Source organism: Sphaeramia orbicularis, chromosome 24 (assembly GCF_902148855.1).
Source record: "Sphaeramia orbicularis chromosome 24, fSphaOr1.1, whole genome shotgun sequence".
In the NCBI taxonomy this organism is placed as follows: Eukaryota; Metazoa; Chordata; class Actinopteri; order Kurtiformes; family Apogonidae; genus Sphaeramia; species Sphaeramia orbicularis.
Genome location: NC_043979.1, coordinates 8,897,018 through 8,922,063, shown reverse-complemented (window position 1 = coordinate 8,922,063; position 25,046 = coordinate 8,897,018). Strand labels below are relative to the sequence as shown.

The 25,046-nt window shown below is 39.2% G+C and overlaps 1 protein-coding gene across 2 annotated transcripts; it reads right to left on the bottom strand.

Moving 5' to 3' along the window:
* Positions 1–298: 298 nt before the first annotated feature.
* Positions 299–24,125, bottom strand: mep1a.1 (meprin A, alpha (PABA peptide hydrolase), tandem duplicate 1). Of its 2 annotated transcripts, XM_030129253.1 has the most exons (13): positions 23,931–24,125; positions 23,808–23,832; positions 23,678–23,722; positions 23,492–23,532; positions 23,021–23,096; positions 22,605–22,722; positions 19,136–19,311; positions 18,769–18,990; positions 18,483–18,629; positions 18,123–18,338; positions 5,145–5,609; positions 4,860–5,033; positions 299–363 (listed from the first exon to the last, which is right to left on the bottom strand). In XM_030129253.1, exons 1-13 carry the CDS (start codon positions 23,982–23,984, stop codon positions 314–316), a joined length of 1,809 nt encoding a protein of 602 aa, XP_029985113.1. In that variant the 5' UTR covers positions 23,985–24,125; the 3' UTR covers positions 299–313. The 2 variants fall into 2 exon arrangements, with proteins under 2 accessions (XP_029985113.1, XP_029985115.1); XM_030129255.1 differs by lacking the exon at positions 18,769–18,990.
* Positions 24,126–25,046: the final 921 nt, after the last annotated feature.

Here is a 25,046-nt window from a genome sequence, read left to right as displayed (position 1 = left end):
CAAAGATATTTGGAGTTAAAATGCCTTTAATAAGCATGAACAGGTTGAATCAAGCAACTGGGAAAGAACTGTATTATTGCAGCACTTGAACAGCTTGATCACCTTTTTATACAGATTATGAACCTCAATGTATCTGTTCAATTGTTCTAATATGTAATTTTTTTCTGAAATTGATCTTCCCTTCTCTCTTTGTCTTCACACCAATCCATTTTACGCAGTGCCTGAAATTTTTAAGAGGAAAAGAACATGAGCGCATGTTCACAGGTAGAAATGGAAATGATCTAATATCTTACCCTCAGGTCATCTTGTGATTTTATTCCTTTGGCCTGATGGGAACTTCGGTCTTGATCAGTGAGGAAATATCTGTTGATAAAGAAATCATTTCCTTGTCATGAAGGAGTCCAGAGATGGGTGGTGTGTGTAAATATTTCTGAAATACATGTGTAATTACTTCTTGAGTACTTTGATACTAATGTAACACTTAAAACAGATTGTATCTATGTATTTAAAATGATTAAAACCCATTATTTAGATCAGGCATGTCCAAAGTCCGGCCCGGGGGCCAATCACGGCCCGCGGTCAGATTTTATACGGCCCACAGCTTGGGTTTTAGAATGTATTATTTATGGCCCGCTTGGACCGTTGAACAGAGTACATGAATCATAAAAGGTTCAAAATGCAGTTTCTCCTTTCACCTCATGGTGGCAGCACCACTCTTACTCTATCTGGCTCTGTGACTTTGCCGTGAACCCTTTTTGCTAATTTCTAACCATGGCGCCTGTAAATAAAAAAACGAAAGTTGACAGTGAGGGCCAGTGCTTCCAGGAGAGATGGGAATTACAATTTTTTTTCACTGAAAATCAAGGCGATTGTGTTTGCCTAATTTGTCAAGAGACTGTTGCCTTGTTTAAGGAATTCAATGTAAAGAGACACTAGCAGACAAAACATGCTAACGCATACGACAAGCTAGCAGGGAGTGAGAGTTCCGAAAAAATGAAGCAAATTCAAGCTGCTTTAAACTCAACAGTGACTCTTCATTTGAACCTCTGAGTTCAGTGAATTCACCACCAAGGCAGGCTACCAAGTTGCCAGGTTAGTTGCCTCTAACTGCTGGTGTTATGTACTTGTAGATGTGACACAAAATATTACTTTCTGAATGATTTTGTGAAAGACAAGAGTAAGAGTCATATGTTTTCATCTTAAATGTTAACAGACTTTGCATTACTGAGTAATATATGAGTAATGATTACTCATATAAGTCATGTTTAAAATGAATGTGGGGTTAAGATTTTTATCAGCTTGGATGTTTAAGATACTCCATACAGTTTGTTCTATGTTATGTGACACCAGATGTGAAAGGAAGGCAGAAATGTATTTTTTTTTTTTTTTAAATTTGTTCACACCTGAGTGGCTTAGATTTGGTTATATTGCCATTTAAAAAAATGATATTGTGACAATGAAAATAAAATTGTTGTAGAACAGCGCATTTATATGTAATTTTTACTGTTTAAAAAATTTCCAAAGGGACCACTGGCCCCTGGCAATGTCCACATTATCAGATCTGGCCCTCTTTAAAAAAAGTTTGGACACCCCTGATTTAGATTCTTCAGTATAATACTGTCTGTTTTTAAACAGAGAAAGTAGGTTGTGTCTTTTTTGTGCTTCTGTCTGCTGGGAAGGTAGCATCAGACAAATGGACGCAAAACTAGACTGACTGGTGACAAAATCTGGTTCTGAAGGGAAGCTGGAGACACTGGGGACAGTGGTGGACAGATGCACACTAAGGAAGGTGGAGGGCATCTTGGAAAACCAGGATCATCCTCTTCATCCTATTCTGACAAACCAGAAGAGTAGCTGCAGTGGGTGACTAACATTATTACAATGCAGGACTGGGAAGTATAGAGTATCTTTCATGCTCACTGCCATTAGTCTACAACACTTCAGTCTGATGATTCATGGAGTGATGAATTCTTGTTTTTGCTTAGTGTTCCTTCTTTATTTTCTTTCTTTTTACTGCGCTGATGGTAAAATGAATTTTCCCTGGGGATCAATAAAGTTCTTTTTCTGTACCAAAAAAATCCAGGCCTTTTCTTGAATATGCATTTATTTCTAATTTCCTTCTTAAGTATCATATAGCTCAGATATATGCTAGATTTCTTGTTATTTGCTGAGGAAGTATTTTTGTATATCAAAACTATTCTGATCAATGGTTCAATATGGAATTTATAATTATAATTTATCTGTTTTATGTTAGGAACCAGTCATTTGTTGATAGCCTCGGTTGTCTACATCCATGATAACAGCTAGTTTCAGGACAGAATATTGGTGAAGGCTTCACTCTCTTTTTTCTGCACCCCTAACGCAGGAATATGTACATGTATATGTAAGTGTATGCACATGGGTATGTATATGTGCGTATGTATGTATATCTAGGTGTACGTATATATATATATATATATATATATATATATATATATATATATATATATATCTACAGTACAGGCCAAAAGTTTGGACACACCTTATCATTCTTTGCATTTTCTTTATTTTCATGACTATTTACATTGTAGATTCTCACTGAAGGCATCAAAACTATGAATGAACACATGTGGAATTATGTACTTAACAAAAAAGTGTGAAATAACTGAAAACATATCTTATATTCTAGTTTCTTCAAAGTAGCCACCCTTAGCTCTGACTGCTTTGCACACTCTTGCCATTCTCTTGATGAGCATCAAGAGGTAGTCACCTGAAATGGTTTCCTAACAGTCTTGAAGAAGTTCCCAGAGATGCTTAGCACTTGTTGGCCCTTTTGCCTTCACTCTGCGGTCCAGCTCACCCCAAACCATCTCGATTGGGTTCAGGTCCGGTGACTGTGGAGGCCAGGTCATCTGGCGCAGCACTCCATCACTCTCCTTCTTGGTCAAATATCCCTCACACAGCCTGGAGGTGTGTTTGGGGTCATTGTCCTGTTGAAACATAAATGATGGTCCAACTAAACGCAAACCGGATGGAATGGCATGTCACTTCAGGATGCTGTGGTAGCCATGCTGATTCAGGTTGCCTTCAATCTTAAATGAATCCCCAACAGCGTCACCAGCAAAGCACCCCCACACCATCACACCTCCCCCTCCATGCTTCACGGTGGGAACCAGGCATGTAGCATCCATCCATTCACCTTTTCTGCGTCGCACAAAGACACGGCGGTTGGATCCAAAGATCTCAAATTTGGACTCATCAGACCAAAGCACAGATTTCCACTGGTCTAATGTCCATTCCTTGGGTTTCTTGGCCCAAATAAATCTCTTCTGTTTGTTGCCTCTCCTGAGCAGTGGTTTCCTAGCAGCTATTTGACCATGAAGGCCTGATTCACGCAGTCTCCTCTTAACAGTTGTTGTAGAGATGTGTCTGCTGCTAGAGCTCTGTGTGGTATTCATCTGGTCTCTAATCTGAGCTGCTGTTAATTTGCGATTTCTGAGGCTGGTGACTCAGATGAACTTATCTTTTTTTTTTTTTTTTTTTTTTTTTTTTCAGATGAACTTATCTTCATCATCAGAGGTGACTCTTTGTCTTCCTTTCCTGGGGCGGTCCTCATGTGAGCCAGTTTCGTTGTAGCGCTTGATGGTTTTTGCGACTGCACTTGGGGACACATTCAAAGTTTTTGAAATTTTCTAGACTGACTGACCTTCTTAAAGTAATTTCTTAAAGTAATGATGGCCACTCGTTTGTCTTTACTTAGCTGATTGGTTCTCGCCATAATATGTATTCTAACAGTTGTCCAATAGGGCTGTCAGCTGTGCATCAACCTGACTTCTGCACAACACAACTGATGGTCCCAACCCCATCAATAAGGCAAGAAATTCCACTAAGTAACCCTGACAAGGCACACCTATGAAGTGAAAACCATTTCAGGTGACTACCTCTTGATGCTCATCAAGAGAATGCCAAGGGTGTGCAAGGCAGTCATCAGAGCTAAGGGTGGCTACTTTGAAGAAACTAGAATATAAGATATGTTTTCAGTTATTTCACACTTTTTTGTTAAGTACATAATTCCACATGTGTTCATTCATAGTTTTGATGCCTTCAGTGAGAATCTACAATGTAAATAGTCATGAAAATAAAGAAAATGCGAAGAATGAGAAGGTGTGTCCAAACTTTTGGCCTGTACTGTATGTGTATATGATATATGTGGATGTGTATATGTATGCATGTGCACATGTATGTATGTATGTATATATAGGTATATGTGTAGGTATGTGTATATATGTGTATGTATGTATGTATAGATAGGTAGATGTGTTCGTATATGGGTGTATATATGCATGTATGTATATGTATGTATGTATATATGTACAAATTGTTGGTTTAGACAAAGGGGTGAGAGCTAATAAGCTATGCTTCTTCTCACTCCTTTTCGAATATGACTTTTTTTCTTTTTCTTTTTGCATGTATCATTATTTTATGCTTCCTTGAATTTTCATTTCTGTATTATGTTGTGGAAAGAAGTCAAATTGTAGTAATCAGGAAGCTTGTATCATCCATATTCAATATAAATAAATGAAAAAAAAAAAAAATATATATATATATAGTATACAGTCAAGCTAACATTAGCTTTCAATTGGAGTTAGCTAATGGCAACAACTGTATTACAGGACAATGAAGACCTCAACACTCCACAGCCCTTTGACCGTAGTGCTGATGAAGATCTGGAGTTCATAGTACATCTCCTCACAAAGTAATTCATGTTTTATTTTCGATACATTTCTGATTTGTAACATGACCCTTCTAATGTATTTGCGTCTCTGTCAGCAGTTACACACATAGCTAAGACAACACTTAGCCAATCACAAACCACTAACCCTCAAAGTTGATGAAAATAATAAGGTCATCATTCTTAAGGTAATTACGTCGCCGGAGGTCAAAGTGCTTGACAAAGTTCCTCCAGCCCCATGACGGCCCTCTGTAGCAATTACAAGAAAGATCAAACACCCCCACCTTGGAGGGATTGTCCCAGAAATAGTTTCCATCTGATGCTAGAAAACACAAAAGAACAGAGCCAAAATATGACATAAAGGAATTGTGAGCTACTGCAGTCATCCAATTATTTAATTTGATTTTTTCAAGGTAAATAGAGGAGTGCATACTTAGCATCATATTAGTAGTAAGGCTGCGAGCTGTGGACATCCTCAACTTAATGTCTGGGTCTTGGTCCATCACTACCAAGGTGGCTTGTCTGTTTACTGCAGGCCACTGCATCACCCAATCGTTCTCCCCGCTGAGTAGCTGGAAGTACAGCCCAACATAGTTTCCTGTGTAGTCACTGTAACTGGACAAAGGAATGAGGCGGACACCGTAAGCATAGCCTTCAGGGCTGTAGAAACGTGGACTATGGATGACCGTGTCGGGGGTGGCTGTCTCCATGATCTGCGAAAAGTTCCTGATGGTCCACACATTGTTGGGGCAGCGTGTCTCTGTCAGGCTGATGTCATCGATGTAGATGCCACCAGTAGACACAGTAGGATCACCACGTACAGCTTGGAAAGCGTAGCGGAATTTCACATCCACCTCCATTGGGACATGGACAATCTTCCATAAAAGGTCAGAATCAGCTGAGTATCAAGAAAAAATATAAAAGGTACCAGTGTATCAGTCAAACAAACTTACTTTGTATTATACCTGTCACACAGGTTAGTGCCGTTCAAAGTGCTTCACAGTTGAATGATAAACTGATAACAGGACAGAACAAGCATAAGCTATGTGAAATATGTAGTAGGTGAAGTACAATAAAACTGTATAACATAATTACAATAGAATGAGTTATTAATATAAATCAAGTAGTGTTTATGGAGCTGTGTGGCGGCATTCATACATTTATACACAAAATGCACCCCCCCCAACAGATTGTTTCCATTTACTTTCTTGTAGCAAGAGCCCTACATGATTATGTTTCAGGAAGGCCAAAACTGGTAGCGGCACCCAAGTAAGTTACATAGGCAGTGCGGGGGCACAAAGTACCAAACTGTGGAGGACCGGAGGGGCACAGAAAGTCGCCATTGACATAACATGCAGCTTGATATTGATACTTAAAGACCGATAGACCATTTGAAAAATATGTGAGTTCTTTTAATATGTGTCCACTACATGACATTTACCCGTAACTCTATTCTCTAGGGATGTAGAAATGAGTCCTAATAGGTGTTGGGCAAAGTCAGTCTATCTCGTTCTGTTCACAAGTTGGTCAATACCTCTTCGCTGTGAAGCTGATTTTCTCAAAACAAATTTCTAAAATAAAGTGAACAGACTTCTGGTTTTTCCTAGCTGACAATTTGCTCTGTAAAGAATAATATACAATTCTTTATGAGCAAAAGTGTGTCAGGTTCATTGAAAGACTGTCATCGCAGGGCCGGAACATAAACAGTCTGCAGATGCACTCATCCTCCTGAGACAACATTCAGGTATGGTTTGCTTTGTATTTACTTCATGTACCTTGAATATGTGCATATTTTTGTAGTTATTTTTATAGGCTACAAAGACTGTGAGCCATGCTTGCCATGCTTTCCCTTCAATGTGTTATGATGGTGACAACAATAGCCCTGAAATGTGCTACTCTCTACAGGAAGCTAGCCAATAGCTCAAGTGCAAACTCTAGAAAATGAAATGAAAGTCAAAGGCATGAACTTAATAGTTTTGTATAATTTGTTACCATTGTCATAGCTGTCGAAACAGTACAAACAAGCAAATTAAAGCAAAGCACTATGTAAGTGTGATGGAAAAGAACCCCAACTCTTGCAACCAGAACACTTTTTTTGGTTCACAGCTTGGCAAGGCGCCAAGCAGAGAGAGAAAGAAAGAGAGAGAGAGAGAGAGAGAGAGAGAGAGAGTGTCAGATTGTGGTGAAGTTGAGAGAAGGATAAATAAAGAGGAGTTGTGGAGGGACAGAAAGAAATAAAGGGGGTAGATGCTTCCCATGAAGCACTATGCTGCTGTGTGTGACAGTCTGTGCAGAGACACAAGTCAGTGTAAGTGTAAGGCAGTTGTTTTTTTTTTTGCAGGTGCAATTCCCCCCAAACACGGACGCGCTTTGCAAATGCAGTGGACTAACTCCAAAACCGCTTTTGGAGCAGGGGAATCATCCAGCAGACAACCAATGATTCTCTCTCCATCCATACTGCTCTGGTGGAGGCACAACAGGTGAGCTTTGCAGACTTTGCCAAGAAAAGAGTAAACACTCTGGCTTATTATGGAACAAATGTCTGAAATGGGTTTGCCTCTGGGGGAGCATTGACCTTCTTATACAGGTAATATTTATCTAAGGCCTTTGATTCTGTCAACCACTCCATCCTCCTGCAAAGGCTCACCAGCATTGGTCTGTCTTTACACTCCTGCAACTGGTTCGCCAGCTATCTAAATAACCGAGTTCAGCAGGTGAAGACTGAAAACATCCTGTCTGACCCTCTCACGATCACTCAAGGGGTGTCCCAACGCTCCATCCTGGGCCCAATGCTGTTCTCCATCTACATTAATGATGTAGCCAAGAATGCCGGCAACTCCAAGATCCACCTATATGCTGACGATACCATCTTATACTCTGAGGGCCTCTCTCTCCACTCCACGGCATCCACACTACAGCTCAATCTCAGTTCTATCGAGCAGTATTTTCATAGCCTTCATCTTTCCCTCAACACAAAACAAAACTTTTTTCTGTTACTGTCAGTAACATATTGATTCTTCTCATATATTAGACAACCAACTGGGAGTAGATGTGATGCTCTCCTCGATGGATGGGAACCTTCCAAGGCTGAGTGCAGAATCCTAACCTTTGCACAAACGTTGTCCAGATGGTCTCAGAACAGGGAGTGACAGGGCTTTTCTCATCTGTGAGTAGATGCATACAGCCCTTCATTTTCAATTATGCTAGTGCAGCAGGGTTGCTTATGCTTCCCTGAATTTACCTGATTTTCTGTGATGCTCCAACAGATTCAGTGTGTCGCTGGAGCAGCTTCCACACCAAGTTGTTGGATTGTATGGTAGTGGGTGGGGCAGGGACTTGTTCCCATGTTTGGGGTCCCTTAACTGTGTATAACTTTTGCCTATGATGGAGAGACAGAGGTATGTGATGTTCCCCTTGTAACTGTCTGTTGCCTTCTGAAATGTATTTAGTATTTTAATGCCTGTTTTTTCATGCTTTATCATTATGAATATTGCATTATTACTTTAATTCCTTAAGATTTTTGTAAATGCTGATGTATGTAGTCTCGTCATGCATGTCCTGTTGTCTCTACAAGAAATTGTATTTTTTGCAGTAACAAAAAAAAACTAAATTCTCTACTGTGTTGATGAAAACTTGAATGTTGAGTAATTGCTGTGGGTGCTTTCATTAAGTGTGTTGTGTAGGTTGCAATGCATTGATTGAGGGGCACGAGTTATTCACCAAACAAGATATAATTTAAGCCAAAAACCATACAACTTGCATAAGTACATACACACATGCACGTACATACATGCATAGACACACACATACATACACACGTACATATGTACATACATACATACATGTACGTACATACATGCATAGACACATACATACATACATACACACGTACGTATGTACATACATAGATACATATACACATAAATACACACATATATAAATATACATACATACAAATATACAACCAGGGTGCAATTTGTCAAAAAAACAGAGGTGGGATGTTTTTTTTTTGTTTTGTTTTTGGTTTTTTTGTTTGTTTTTTTTTGGGGGGGGGGCAGCAGCAGTGGGGGTGCAGTCCATAAATAATGGAACTAACGCTGGCGTGAAACAAAAATGAAACTTTACATACTTTTCAACGTCCAACTCCTGGGTTCTATTCCTCTATTATACAGTGGATCTTACACATAATTTTCACAACTTCTAACCTGTATCCACTGGACCACCTCCACTGCTCTTGGGGCTCCATGAGGCGCTACCGTGCATGGGGACATTCGCGAATTCTGAGACTGCCGACAGTGCAGTTCAGGAGAACGTTTGTACCACTAATGTAGGATTAATGTAGGATACAGGTGGAAGAAAACTCTTTCACAACCTGCCTGTTATTTCAATTGGTTCCCCCTGAGGATGAAATTCATTGAGCAGGAGGGATGTAAAAACCAGAGCGGGGGTTGATCCCCCCCAACAAATCGCACCCTGGATACAACCATAAGATACAACATACTGTCGAACCTACTGCGTTTTCAAACATTCATACCATACGTTCGTGATACACCATGGCATCCGAAAACATGACTAAAATGCAAAACTAATCCATTTGACTGCTTGTATACTGTCTGTCTCATCTGACAGATCGGTTCCAAGTACATCAAAACAAAAGATTTTCACAGCAACTCACAGTTTTAGAAGATAGCAAAGACATTGCATTAAGAGGAGACAGAAGTGAGACGCAACCTGAGTTGTTCACTTCCTGGTTGTCCGTGAAACTTAACACAAATCACTCATTATCATTTAGCTGTCCTGCAGGTTTGCCTGCTCAAAACTAATAGTTTTTAAAAGACTATATTTAATGCTGGTGCACGAGGCAACGAAGGAAACAGTTTCTATGGAGTTTGAACATATTTTTAAATATATTATCATTCAATGAAATCACACACAGCTTCTCCATATTAATTAAAAACGAGATACTAGAGTCTGGCCTACCACCTATAAAACTTTGAAGAGAGTGAACATCTCTGCTTCCCAGTTGAAGGAGTTTTGGTTGCACTCTTGCAAACATTTTGTAAACCACTTCTTGATGCTAAGAAGAAGGGTTTTTGTGGAAGAGGCAGGTATGTGAAATGTAATTGTTTCCATGTTCTTATGTCGCCTCTGAACGTGGACAGCAGCCCAAGATTGCCACATTTCTCTTGCACAATTGCAAATAAACAAGCTAAATCTGAGCATTTCCTCATTCAAACTACCAAAATTCTCAATAACCCATCTAAATTCTGGAAGACCGTTAAATCTTTGAATGACAATAACATGGAGAATACACAGAGTTGCCTACATGTATAGTCAAGGATTCACAGCAAATCACTGATAAAACAAAAATGTTAAAATGTTTTAATGTACACTTCATATCCTCAAGTGATTTGTTCAATTGGCATAATCCCGTTCCTGAAAGACCTGCTTTTACCAAGTCAGATGCTCAACTGTCTGAGATCTAATCTTTCAGTTTTACTCCTTTTAAAGTCTCAGAGGTGCACAAGGCTCTCAGACTTTTAGACACTTATAAATCAGCTGGTCCTGATCAATTAGAGCCTTTCTTTATACGTTTAGCAGTAGATTTTATAGCATCTCCTTTAACATGCATTTTTAATTTGTCTATCTGAACCAATGAAATTCCATGTATATGGAAATCAGCCTTTGTTCTCCCTCTGCTTAAAGGAGGTGACTCCAGTGTCCTTAATAATTATTGTCCTATATCAAAATTATCCTTCCTGGCCAAGGTTCTTGAACAGCTCATTAGTCGCCAACTTAAGGAGTTTCTTCATTATAATGACGTATTGTGTGTCTCTCAATCTGGTTTTGGGAAATCACACAGCACAACCACTGCAGCTTTAAAGGTCATGAATGATTTAATCAATTCTATAGACAGTAAACAACATTGTGCAGCCCTTTCCCTTTTCATTGATCTGTCCAAAGCCTTCGACACATTTGACCACCTACTACTACAACAGAGACTGATTGTCACTGGACTTTCTAACCATGCAGTCACCTGGTTTGAAAGCTACTTCACCAATAGAACTCAGTGCGTACAAGTCAGGGGACAGACATTGGACTTACTTACAGTTACAAAGGGCGTACCTCAGGAGTCAGTCCTTGGACCTCTACTGTTTATTTTGTATATCAAGAATATTGCTCAAAACGTTTCTGATGCAAACTTTCATTTTTATGCAGATGACACAGTCATTTATATGTCAGCATCCATACTCAGTCTGGGTCTTACACAGCTCCAAGGCACTTTAATTGTTTTTCAATCAAGATTTTATGATTTAAGTCTGATTTTAAACTCCTCAAAAACAAAATTCATGTTATTTTCAAAAGCCAAGTCAAAGCCTCAGGACCTTCCTTTAATCTCCAATATTTACAGCCATCATATTGAGCGAGTATCTGAGTATAGATATCTGGGTATTTTAATTGATGACTCACTGTCTTTTACCCCTCACACGAAGCAACTTTTAAGAAGACTGAAACTAAAATTGGGTTTTTATTACCTCCACCAAGGAGGTTATGTTTTTGCCAGGGTTTGTTTTGTTTGTTTGTCTGTCTGTTTGTCTGTCCGTTAGTGTGCAACATAACTCAAAAAGTTATGGACAGATTTTGATGAAATTTTCAGGGTTTGTTGGGAATGGGATAAGGAAGAAATGATTAAATTTTGGTAGAGATCGGGGGTGGGGGGGCCCACGGGGGGGCCCATTTCCAACAAACCCTGAAAATTTCATCAAAATCTGTCCATAACTTTTTGAGTTATGTTGCACACTAACGGACAGACAAACAGACAGACCGACAAACAAACAAACCCTGGCAAAAACATAACCTCCTTGGCGTGGGGGGGCCCATGGGGGGGCCACTGATCAGCCTTGGCAGAGGTCTGTGCTCTCCGAGTGCTTCTAGTTTCAGGATAAAATCTTGTCTTTCATTTGAAGCTAAGAAGAGACTTGTTGCTGCCACTTTTACTTCTGTGATGGATTATGGGGACATTATATGGATGCATCATCTCAGAACTTAAATGCCCTTGATACTGTTTATCATGGTGCTCTGAGAATCATCACAGGCCTCACACCCAGGACTCATCATTGTCTTTTATACGCCCGAGTTAGATGGACAGATCTTTTTACATTGAACATTGCTATTCTTTTATTTATAAATGTATCCCAGGTCTGCTTCCATTATATTTGGTGGTCTACATTTGTTGGAATAACTTGAATAATTACAGTCTCCGGTCCCAGGACCTGTTATATTTACAGGTTCTAAAAGTCAGAACAGAACTGGGAAAGACAGCTTTTAAATATTCTGCTCCCACTGCCTGGAGCAACCTACAGAGGGAAATTAAACTGAAGGAACTGGTCTCTTTTAATACATTCAAAGTCACTTTAAATCAATGGGAAAGGGACAAATTTGGGTATAGATGTTTTTCTAATGGACTGAATTGGGTTCGGCTTTGAGATGCTTTTAGGGACCTTGTTACTATACTTTTAGTACCTTTTAAAATGATGGTGATGTTTTATATGTAAGCTCTTATCAGTTTTAAGTTTGTTTTTAGTACTGACTTTCATTGTGTTTATGTATATTACTGTGGATGTATGGCTGTGATTTCCATTTTGTGTAACTTCTGCTGCTGCTGCTGCTGCTGTGTTGGCCAGGACACTCTTGAAAAAGATTTTTAATCTCAATGATTTTTTTTCCTGGTTAAATAATAAGAATAAGAATTAAAAGTTGGAGGCTTGGGGCACTCAAAATGTCAGCAAGCTGAATGCACGAATTGACAGACGTTCCCTAAGATAGTGGCTAATCCTGCAGTTAATACCTGAAGAATATTCAAAATAGATCATTTGACTCACTAAAACTTTTGTGCTTGTAATGGAAACCAGAAAGCAGAAAAAGGAGATGACCCTGCTTGCTAACTACATCGATGTGCGCTTACCTGTCTCTGGCTCTTCAGAAATGCTAACAGCAAGCAGTGCAGCTAGCAGTGTGGAGACTAATAGGGGAAACATGTTCATGAAAGCTATATCTGACTTGAGAGATGGTTCTCGGCAATCTTTGCAGGCATCCTAACAGCCATTCAAGGTGTTAAACATGACTTGAACAAGTTTTCTAACAGACTCGCAGAGGCCTAACAACTTATTAGAGACACAGAGGACAACGTTACTACTTTGCAAAAGACAGTCGCCGCTCTCCATAAGCAGGTAACTACTTTCGCTGCTAAGACTGAGGACCAGGAGAACCACTGTCGGCACAACAATCTTTGCCTCATCAACCTGCCGGAGGGAGCTGAGGGATGCGACGCCGCAGCTTTCTCAGAGAGATGGCTTCCCGAGGTACTTGGGCCTGACTCCTTCCCTTACTTGGTCATCATTGAGCGAGCCCACCATCTGCAGGGTCGCTAGGAGTGCAGTGTGATAACGATAAGCTTCCTCAACTTTAAAGATAAGGTAAGAGTGATCCGGGTAGCCAGGGCCAAAGGGAAAGTGATGTTTAAAGAGCAGGAGGTGAAATTCTTCCAGGATGTTGCCAGAGAGACACACATCAAAAGGAAGCACTTTTACAAAGTGAAGCAGCAGTTTAAAGGCTTGAATGTCCAGCATGGAATTCTTCATCCAGCCCCGCTGCAAATGACACACAGGTCCCAGATCTTTGACAAACTAGAAGACGGTGTGACATTCGCCCAAAGTCTCTCTGCTAGCCAGTCCAACGGGTCATCGACACTGGCATAAATCCTGGAGGTGAAGATAATAATCAACACATTTGAACATCTTGTGTCGAGGACTACAGTAAAACATTTTGGATTATTTCTCTTCCTCTACCTAAAACTTCTGGAAATTACAAGACAGCCAGAGGAAGCATGCTTCTGTTAAAGAGGAACTAGACAACATTTTTACCTTAATTAAACAGTTTCAAAGTAATTGTGATGGTTACATGGCTTGTTAGGGGGAGAATGGAAGCCCTCCACCTACCCACTAGTGCCTCTAGGGCCGAATATGCCATTTGCAACTTCTCAGTGCCGTCCCTGGAGCCTAAATCTTATCCTGGTGGTCCAATATCTCATCTCACATGAGAAACGTCATGGTTTGCTGCACTACCACAAAAACACACTACCTGCCAGGTATTGCTGGCTAACTGTAAACACAAGTCAGCCATGCTTTCATTTCACAGGTGTTTAAAAATGGCAGCACCAGCAGAGATGAATTTTCTATACTCTATGTGTTTCAGTGGATTTATGCTCTGGATGGTGCTATTGGTTGTAACAGTGTTTACTTGTTTATGAACTTATTTTATGAACGATGCTTTTTGGCCAGTGGAGATGTTAGCATACTGATTAGTAATCACGGTTGTTTGTGTTATGTAGGTGTATGTTTGTTCAGTTTACTAAATCACCCTTTGTCTGTCTCAGGAGTGTGTTTTTATTACTAGCCAAACAATTTTGTCAGTTCAATCTAGTTTTTGTGAGATGTATATAGTTCATGATATGCTCCATGTCTAATTCATTTCATCTGAATAGCGACTGGCATAACTATTTGCCTTGATGTTCAATGTTAGCTGGTGTTGTATGATACTTGTCTCTTGTACAGTAAATATTAGCCCTGATATGACAGCATGCTAATCACTAATGGGGCTGGGGTCTGAGGCTCTGTCTGCAGCCACTGGCACTGAGCTGCTAACCTTAGCTGCAGAGCTAAAGAGCAGCTCCGGTTCCGCAACCTCCTCCACAAAGTGAAAACAAATGTCCGAAACTTCAATGTCCAGTTAAAGTTTCCCATTCCGCTCTGCTCATGTAGCATATTCAATTTTTTGCTTTCTTGTCACTTGCTTCATTGAAGACCAATGCACATGGTTAAAGGGGGAGGGTTAACGGTGGGTTTTACAACAGTAAATATGTCTCTGAAACTGTAGGGGGAGCTCTGCTGACAAAAACAGCGAAGAAGAACCATAATGGTAAAATGATGTCTAGTTCCCCTTTAAAGCTCTCTTTCTCTTTTTTTACTTTTTTTTGCCTGTTGCTTCTGTTTTAAATACTCTCTGATCTTTTCTTTTTATGCCGTTTGGTGGGGGTGACTAATGATGGACGTGTTTGAGTGTCATTACTCTGCTCCTCTTTGTAGGATCAGACCAGCGTTATGTTGTGTTTTCATCTGCTTCGGTTAGTGGGGAATACTGTTGAGTTCTAGGTGACAGCACGAGAGGGATTTTCTCATCTTTCATTGGAGTACAATTCAAGGTGATAGTGCAATCAGATATTATAATGTCCTTACTTCATTTATGTTAGACGTTCTTTGACTGTGTAGATGATAGGTATTTTTTAAATACCTACAGCTGCATAGCTTTATTCATTCAAAGTTAAACAACTCATCTAACTGTCCCCCCTTAACAGTGTTTGAATGGTTTATAACCCAACATCAGTGTGGCAAAGGACAGATCTCTATACTTCATGACATATTCTCCTCTCATTCCAAAGAGTCATCTGACTCAGTAAAGAGGTCATGGAGTGATGACTTACAGGAATAGGTGTTGGATGGTGAATGGAGTCAAATATGCTCAAAGACCCAGAGCCTGACAATTAACTCTAGACTTAAGTTAATACAATATAATTGGATAATGAGGACCCATATTACTCCAGTAAAATTGAATACATTTAATCTGGACATTCCAGACACTTGCGTGAAATGTCGGACTCATAAAGGCACCCTTTTCCATTGTATTTGGGAATGTGAGAGAATGCAAAAATTTTGGAAAGCAATATTATATATAATCTTCCAAATAATTCCCATTCCCTTTCCTGTCTCTCCCAAACTCTGTATCTTAGGCCTCTATCCTGATAATCTTTCCCTAAAATTGCATGAAATCAAATTGATAAATCTTTGCCTTTCCCATTCAAACCGCATCATTGCCATGCACTGGAAGAATATATCATGTCATCCTGTTAGTCACTGGCTTAAAGAATTATCATCATGTCTGGTATAAGAGAAGTTTACTTATAGTCTTAAATATAAGCTTGGGTGAATTTTCTACACTGGCCCTACAATCCTTTGAGTAGTAACGATCTGCCATCTGGACACATTTTAATAGAATAGAATAGAATAGAATAGAATGCCTTTATTGTCATTATACATATGTACAACAAAATTATAAGAGACAACTCTCTAGTGGTGCGTAGTGCCAACAGTTTAAAGAAGAAGAAAGAAAAGAGTAAATATATATACAGAATAAAAACAGGCATGTCACCAACCAAGAAACAGTAGAGAAAATTATATATTGCACTTTGACTCTGGCTGAACACTATGAATATATGTTAAATATATGTCCTTTTGTGAGGTATTGTCATTGCAGTGTGTTCAGTACCTGTATCGCACTTGGATAAAACGTACTGCTAAATCTGGAGGTGCGGGCTTGGATGGATCTGTACCTCCTCCCTGAGGGCAACAGTGAGAACAGGCTGTGTCCGGGATGTGAACTGTCGAGGGTGATGCTTCTGGCCCTGCGCAGACACCTGGTGTTATAGATGTCTGACAGAGAGGACAGCTGGACCCCTATGATGCTCTGGGCTGACTTCCTGACTCTTTCCAGAGCCTTCTTGCCAGCCTGAGAGCTACTCCTATACCACACCTAGATGTTGTGGGTAAGAATGCTCTCCACAGAACATCTATAGAAGGATAGCAGCAGTTCCTGGGACAGGTTGACCCTTCTCAATGACCTTAAAAAGTACAGGCGCTGCCGTGCTTTTTTCACAAGGGCACTGGTGTTAGTGCCCCATGTGAGGTCCTGAGAAATGTATGTATCCAGGAATCTGAAGTCACCCTCTCCACGGTGTCCCCTCGGATGAGAAGGGGGGGGGGGGGGTCCTCCCTCTTCCTTCTGAAGTCCAGCACCAACTCCTTTGTTTTCGAGGAGTTGAGTGCCAGATTATTAAGGGAACATCAGGTAGTGAGGTTCAGGACCTCCTCTCTGTAGGCCATTTCGTCATTGTTGTGGATCAGCCCCAGCACAGTAGTGTCATCCGCAAATTTGACAAGGATGTTGCTGTTGTGATTGGTGCACGGTCATGGGTGTACAAGGTGTACAGCATGGGGCTGAGCACACAGCCCTGGGGGGCCCCAGTACTCACTGTCAGGACAGAGGAGTGATGCGGCCCCATCCTGACTGACTACAGACGGTTGGTGAGAAAATCTCCGATCCATCTGCAGGTGTAGTCACCAATACCCAGACTGTGCAGTTTGGACAACACTCTGCTTGGAATGAGTGTATTAAAAGCAGAACTGATTACACTATGCATTTAATTTTGTAGTTTTGTGTATATTAATGTTCTTTATTTTTATTTATTTATGCATTTTCTTTCTCCTCTTTGTAAACCTTGATAGATGAAATGTGGGGTTGGGACTGGGGTTGCTATAGCTCATATTGTATGTCTGTGTTCACTTTGTATCTATGTGCTGTGACTCTAATATTCAAAACTCATAAATATATGTAAAAAAAAAAAAAAAAGTTGGAGGCTTAACAGTAGTCACAAAGTCAGCAACTATGGTGTAGTTTATTTTACAGCTTCAATGTTAGCCTTTTATTTTAGTCAGTGGTGCTCCTGTTTCAAAGTAGTTTTCATTAGTGAAAGTTATTTTGCTGAACAAAACATGTAAGTAAAGCGCACCGTTGTTCGCAAGAAAACTTATTTTCTGCAATAATCCCATTGTCTTTTGGATGATGATGCACAGGTAATGTGAATTACGCTGAGTAAGCCTACAAAAACACAGCCTACAAAAAAACATTCCTGCTGCAGTCATAATTCCATCAACTAAAATAATTATTTTATGTCTTTGGTAAATGTATAAAGCTTCAACAAACATGAGATTAACTAAACAAGTCATCTGTACAACGTACTCAAGGAAATATGGAGAAGTCATTCATGATATGATCAGATTTTCATATTTGATCAAATGAAAGCCAGAATAATCCAGGAAATATAAATGAGTATCTCAATAATGTAGTCACATTTTAATGTTTGATCAGTTAAACCTTTTTTATACTTTGGACATGACCAGGCTTTTCCCCCTTACTCAATTCTATTTGCTCTCCATCTTTACTATATTCTCATAAGTATATATTAAAATAGCAAATTTCTACTGAATTTCTACTGATCTTTGAAAACACAGACACAAACCTAAGACCATAACTGTTCCAGACCTATGGTCAGTTGGCTATGATCAAATGCCACACTTGTTTGTTTGATATCCTGAAATAACTTGATTTGAATGTTATTTTCAGAGCAGGATACTAAGCAGCACAATTCAAATGAATACTTGCCTTAATGCGAAGCTGCATGCACAGGTATGCTGTGAGGCGTCAGGTGGCTGCTGAAGAGTACAGTTTGTGATCATACCTGTAAAGGTGTGTAGTTTCTTCATTTTGCGAATGGTCCCTGTTCCATCATCCATTTTAACCCAGATCACCAGCCTGTCCTTGGGGCTTCCTGTCATCTTGTAAAAGAACTGTAGACACTGATGGGTCCTCCTGGGGTAGAGTGTTCTGGACTCCAACAGAGCAGCTTGGTCAGGTTTCCCAGTTTTGGTAATGAAATGCATGAAGTAACCAGCATCTACAAAATCAGATAATCATTTTCAATGCCATTATCATCAAGACTGTTCATGAGAGTCCATGAAAGATTGTACCCTCATTTGTGTTTATTTTTATAATTTTTGAAGAGAATAATGAGGAGATTACAAAAGCCAGTATCGGTTACCTCTGCATCTTCCTAACAGTGTGTGATCCTCTGATCCAATACTGCTCTTAGTGTGGACCCAGTCTGCATCATCACTGGAAGCCTGGATCATGCCACAGATACTGGCATACTCAAAGGCACACTGGTCAAGTAGAGTGAGAGGACCAGCTGGGAGGGAATTACAGTTATGCTTTAGCACAATCCTACTTCAATCCATTTATTATACAATCTGCATGTGAAGAAAGTTTAATCATTTCCAAGATTAAGGGAACACTGTGATGTCATTGTTATGTCAAGTGTCACGTACAGCAGTTGTACATCCGATTCAGCCTGAGGGTATCCAACTTGCTGAAGTCGAGGTACTGGCCAATGATGTTGATGAATTGTGGAATTTTGGTGGTTATAGTGGGGACAGACTCATTCTTATTAAAAGAAAAGGGTCGGTAATGCATAATGGACTCATAGTCGTATGGCGTGTTTTGATCTGTGATGAAGTCATCATTGTATTTATTGAAGTTGTGTTCCATTCCTGTGGGGAAGTTTGTGTTTTAGTCACTTCTACAAGACAAATGGTACAGACACCTACATACTGAATTACAGATACAAAATAAAAACAATAAAATAATGGTTTGGCAGAACACAAAATTAGAAATGTATTTGTTCCTACCACATACCAGGTGTGACTTGATCCAGCCAGATGGTGACATAGTCATCCCTGTCTGTGCGGGACTGTTCATGGTAAAAGCCCAGAGCATGGAGGAGCTCATGTTCAATTACCGCCTTGTGATCACAGCCACTCCCCAAAGACAGAATCTGACCTGTCTGCTGATCACCAACGCTAGAGAAACACCTATAGCAAAAAGAAGAAAAGAAAAAAAAACAAAAAAACAACGAAACTAAAGGCAGTCAAACTGGGGATAGAAATTGAATGAGTTAGAATGAGTCAAGTACAAACAAAGGCATCCAAGTCTAGGTTTCCCATAATGCCATAGTTTCCATTAGCACCTTCCCCTTTGTTCATTTTGGTGGAATGACTTTCAGGCAGACAGGCTTCATTTGTGTTGTCGTAAAATTGTCATGACAAGGAAATATAGTTATATTTTTGTCTCGTTATTTCCACTTTTATTTTGAAAACTGTTTCCTCTGTTTTTGGTAACTTCCCCTTTCTCTCATATTCCTGTCAGTCTGATTGCCCTCTCCTGCCTTGATTGTTTCCACCTTTTCCCCATTACCAAGTGTGTGTGTATACACCCCTGATCAAAATTTTAAGACCAGTTGAAAATTGCATGAATTTACATTTCTCATAGTTGGATCTTAAAAACGTTCTAAGTATAGTTTCAAAATGCAAAAAGAATAAATGGGAATGAGACAAAAAAAAAAAAAACAACAACAACTGAGTATGCAAATTTTGAAAACAACAAAACTGAAATAGGCTGTTCATTAGCCGATCAAAAGTTTAAGACCACAGACTTTAAAAGCCAAAACCTGTGTAAAAATGTGGATTCAGTGTCATTTTCTGTCAGGTATTCACACTGTCATGACCTCCTGATGGCAAAGGCAAAAAAGCTTTCTCTCTTTGAACGTGGTCAGATTGTTGAGCTGCATAAGCAAGGCCTCGCAATGCGCCATCACTGCTGACCATTATTGGTGCCGACTGCAGCCCAATAACCATCAAACGGCATCTGCGAGAGAAAGGCTTTACGAACAATAAACACCTTCAAAGGCCTCGTCTCCTTCAACGCCACAAAATTCCCCTTTTGGACTTTGCAAGAGAGCACCAAACATGGGACATTCAAAGGTGGAAGAAACTTTTATTCTCTAATGAGAAAAAATTTAACCTTGACAGTCCTGATGGTTTCCAACATTACTGGCGTGACAGAGATCCCACTTGAGATGTTTCTATGCGGCACAGTGGAGGGGCTGCCATCATGATCTGGGGTGCTTTTTCCTTCAGTGGAACAATGGAGCTTCAGGTTGTGCTGGCTATGTGGAGATGTTTTTTCAACAGGACAATGCTGCAATTCACAATGCCCACCTGTCAAAGGACTTCTTCCAGAGGACTAACGTCACTCTTTTGGACCATCCTGCGTGTTCCCCTGATCTAAATCCAACTGAGAACATTTGGGGATGGATGGCAGGGGAAGTTAACCAAAATGGACATCAGTTCCAGACAGTGGATGCCCTCCGTGAAGCCATCTTTACCACTTGGAGCAACATTCCCACTAGCCTCCTGGAAACACTCCCATCATCATAATAATAATAATAATAATAATAATGATAATAATAATAATAATGATAATAATAATAATATTAATAATAATAATAATAATAATAATAATAATAATAATAATAATCAAGCATGCTGAAACGAATTTTTGAAGTGGTCAACAAGAAAAGTGGCGCAACTCATTACTGAGTCCCTTTTTTGAAACTTTTATATCGGTTTTAGGGGGGTTTTCTGCTTTTTTTTTTTTTTTTTTTTTTTTGAGCCATGGTTTTAAACTTTTGATCAGCTGATGAACAGCCTATTTCAGTTTAACTGTTGTTCATAAAAAATTGCAGACTCAATTTTTTTTTTTGTCCCACTCCCATTTCTTCTTCTTCCATTTTGAAACTCTACTTAGAAGCTTTTTAAAATCCAACAGAGTAAAATGTAAATTCTTGCAATTTTTCAACTGGTCTTAAAATTTTGATTGGGAGTGTATATTGCCCATGTCTCCCTTTGTTCCTTGCCAGTTCGCCTTGCCTCATGCCAGAAGAACCAGCATCGTTGTCTCCTCCCCACGTCAGGTCTTGTAAATTGTTTATTCCGTGTGCTTGTTTGTGGATTGTTTTTTTTTCTCCTTCTGAGTGATTTTGAGTTTTCTGATCATCTTTCATTTTTCAAGCCTTTGCCTCCATTGGGAGAGATTTTGTTTTTTGTAGTCTTTTACTTTTTAGTCCTTTTGTCTCCTTGAACAATTCTTATTTTTGTACTTTTTAAATGAAGACTGTTAATTTGAATTTGGTCTCACAGTTGAGCTTTTGGTTTCAATTCCTCGTTCAGCCATGACAAATCCTAAACGTTACAGTTTTTAACCCCTCGGCCAGCCTTGGGCTGAAGGGGTATTGTAATTGTTTTTTTGTCTGTCCGTCCATCCATCTGTCCATTCAACAACGTAATATTATCTGAAGAATGTATTCACGTATCTGCACCAAATTTATACTGTGGATGCATCTTAGCATGGAGCAGAGGACTATTGAAAATAGGTCACCTATTTTTTCAAGATCAAATGACGACATATCTTTTCAATGACATAATTGCTATATTTGGCCGAGGGGTATTAAAAGTGCGCAGCACATTATGTTTTTACAGCATTTTTCACTCTCTCGACTCTCATACTTCCATACTTACACTTACTATTTAGAGTATGTAAGAGCATTCACACCATTAGTTATTGGAAAATGCAGTCCAATGAAATACCAAGATGGACAATCAAAACAGTTGAAATGCTGAGTGTGGAAGATGGACCCTTCTCAACAATCGCCATCTTGGCAGAATGAGATTGACTAGCAATGCCAATAATGTTCGGTAATCAGTACAAATCAGTCATTAAAGAAACTTATAATACAAACAGAAGAACATGTTAGTGAACAATGCATCAGATAACAGACAGAAAGTTGAGTTAAATGTCAGATATTCCAGCGTGCAGAAATGCACTGCTGATCAACCATAAAAAAGCAGCGAAGAATGAACATTGCAGGAGCATTTTTATGTTCCGGGGACTGTAAAATTGATTGGTTTGATTTGACACTGACTTCTCAAATGTGGTGGAATTAGTGCAACAGAAGTACCGGTACTCATGTCTTGACCAAAATATTATGGCCCAAATCTGTTTTTTTATGCATAAATGTAACCAAACTGTGACTCAGAAAAGCAATAATGAAAACATGGAAATTATCTGAAACTTTGAAAATGACAGCTTGCGTCCAAATGTAAACTTCAGACAGTACCCACTCTACTTGTGGCTTGCTTCGACTGACTTCATTTCAGCCTTAAAGCCTTAAGCTAACTTCTGCAGGTACTGCCTGAAACAATCTCTCAGACTGTTACAAAATGTTTCATAAGCATGACAAGTAGTAAAATAAAAGCTGGCACCATACCCTCCTCTCTTCTCAAACTTGATGAAGGTCTTCTCTCCCTCATACGGCTTGAAGTCAATGCAGGACTTCAGCCGATACATTTCAAAAGCCTGATGAACACAGCCTTTGGCATTGAGGTCTGAAGAGTGGAAAATAAGGTCACGGGGGTGAAATAGTTTGAGATGACACTGTAATTAGACACTCTCCAATAATGACAAAGCACATGTCACACCACACCAGCCCATGCAAGAGCTGACAAGTATCCTTCAATCCATGGACATTGTGAAGATTAACAAGATAGTGAGACACATAAGGGAAATTAAACAAGGGTATTTTTTGCCTAATACATGAGGCAAAAAAGTGTACACAAGTACATATGACGATGATTTGCAGTGAAAACTATACTAAAGAATTATATTACAGAAATTAAGACTCACCCAAATCATCACCAAGAATGTAAGGGATTGGAAATTTCCATCTGTATCGTTTGTCAACCAGGGCATTCCTTCCTTCCTGTACCATAAGTGGTTGATAAAGGTTTCATTACAGACGCTATTACAGTCATGTATGCATTTTTGTAGAAATATATTTTTTGAAGATTTTGGAAAGTCTTTTCTTCATATTTAATTTTTTAATTATATTACTTTAATCTCCCAGTATTGTTAAAATTGAGATTAAATATCCATATATTAAAAAGGCTACAAAAATAAACAGGCTTTCATAGGGTGTCCTAATTTTTTCATGACTGTGAATGCAACATATTGTTTGAATCGGGTATTGCTGCCAGTTTACTCAACAGCAACTGACAGGTCTACTGTATATGGCAGCAGAACCAAACTGCCACTAATAAAGTAATGTGGAAAAAAAATATTTTTCTCAAAAATAAGAAAATATAAAGTACAACTCACTGGAATTAAAATGTCCCCTTCAACCAGGTTGGCATCTAAACCTGAAACCCAAGTCCAAGCATGGTATTGTATATTTTATGTTACTCAGTTTTACTAAACATTTGGACATATTTGTTCAGACATCACTACATTAAAAGGATCCATATTGTTTTTTTTATTTTTTATTTTTCAACAAAACTGACTCACCTTTGTTTAGGAGGGGGTTCTCATCCTCACCATTTTCATAAACCTCTGCAATGGAAATACAGATCCAGTAATTTTTCCACATATTGTCACCAACTGTTGCTACTTTTAAGAAGATAACTATTTAACATACCTCGTTGCTCATAGGAGACAGGTATCTACACCCAGACAAAACCAAAGTGTGTTAATAAAACCTTTATGGATGTACAGTATCATAACATGCTCATTAGAAATATAGGAGAAAATAAATACTTACAGAATATGCAGTGGCTAGCAGTGCTACACCAAACAAAAGCCACACTTTCTCCATTATCCTACTAAATGTCAACAGGAGAAGTTTCCTGCTTAGTTTTTATGAGCACCTTTGGTCCTTGAAGATTTATAAAGGCTGTAAATACTAACTACAGGACTTTGACTTGGCTACGTTACTGATAACGTAAACAGTGTTTGTGCATGTGCATTAGGACACAGAAATGTCTTACACCACTGTGCCTCTAACTGTGCTGAAAGGACCTGGGTCGACAATGTAGCATCATCTAGAGGTGATTTTGTAAATAGCAGCCAGATGAATAAGCTCACTTTTCCCGTTCTTGTCTACATTGGCTGTCATTTCAGTATATGACTGTGAAATACCCTCTCCAGAATCAGCATGTGTATTGTCCATTCTGACAACGTGGAACTGCAACATGGCAGACTCTGAGGTCACCATCTCCCTCTGATGTGAAGGGCTCACATGTCAAATATGTCAATCTGTTATATCAGAGATGTGTTCTATATTTACTCATGAGCTGAGGATGAAAAGTATAAGAAACAACTTTCAGTTATTTCAGTTTGTTTCAGAGTCAAACACAGTGATAAAGTGATTTTTTTTTAATCTGTAAAAGAAAGAATTGCCATTGTTTTCACCAATGGACACAGTTCTAAAAAAGAACAGAGTTTGATATTGAAGTGGAAGTGTTTCTTGTACACAGGTGAGTTTGCTTGTGAAGGTATAGAGTTATTATAAAGTTACCACATTATGTTATTATATGTTTGCTGCTGTTTGTCAATCCACTAAACTGACATTTCAGACCTTGTTTTTGACGATTCAAAATAGATTTTTAGTGTCAGGCGTTGACAATACAAAATATACAGAAAATGGGGGTGGTTTGTTTGCTTAGCTCGGTTTTTAATCAGAAAACAGTCACAGTAAAACCACAATTATAATGTAAACTGTCAGCTGATGCAGAACCTGAAGATTATAAGACAGTGTTATTTTGACTGGTTTGAAGGAAAGTTGATGATACAATAATACAGACATGTATGAACAGAGTGTCAGACTTTATTCACTTATTCACTAAGTAAGTGTTCAGTGGCAGCTGGTGAAATTATT

Bases quoted from the DNA above. Each gene is read 5' to 3' on its own strand.
- mep1a.1 (XM_030129253.1), bottom strand. From the start codon at position 23,984: ATGGAGAAAGTGTGGCTTTTGTTTGGTGTAGCACTGCTAGCCACTGCA. The intron at 22,723-23,020 runs GTGAGTCTTAAT...TCCACTCTTCAG, and splicing joins CATTCTTGGTGATGATTTGG to ACCTCAATGCCAAAGGCTGT. The intron at 5,034-5,144 runs GTATGCACTCCT...TGTGTTTTCTAG, and splicing joins TACTACTAATATGATGCTAA to CATCAGATGGAAACTATTTC.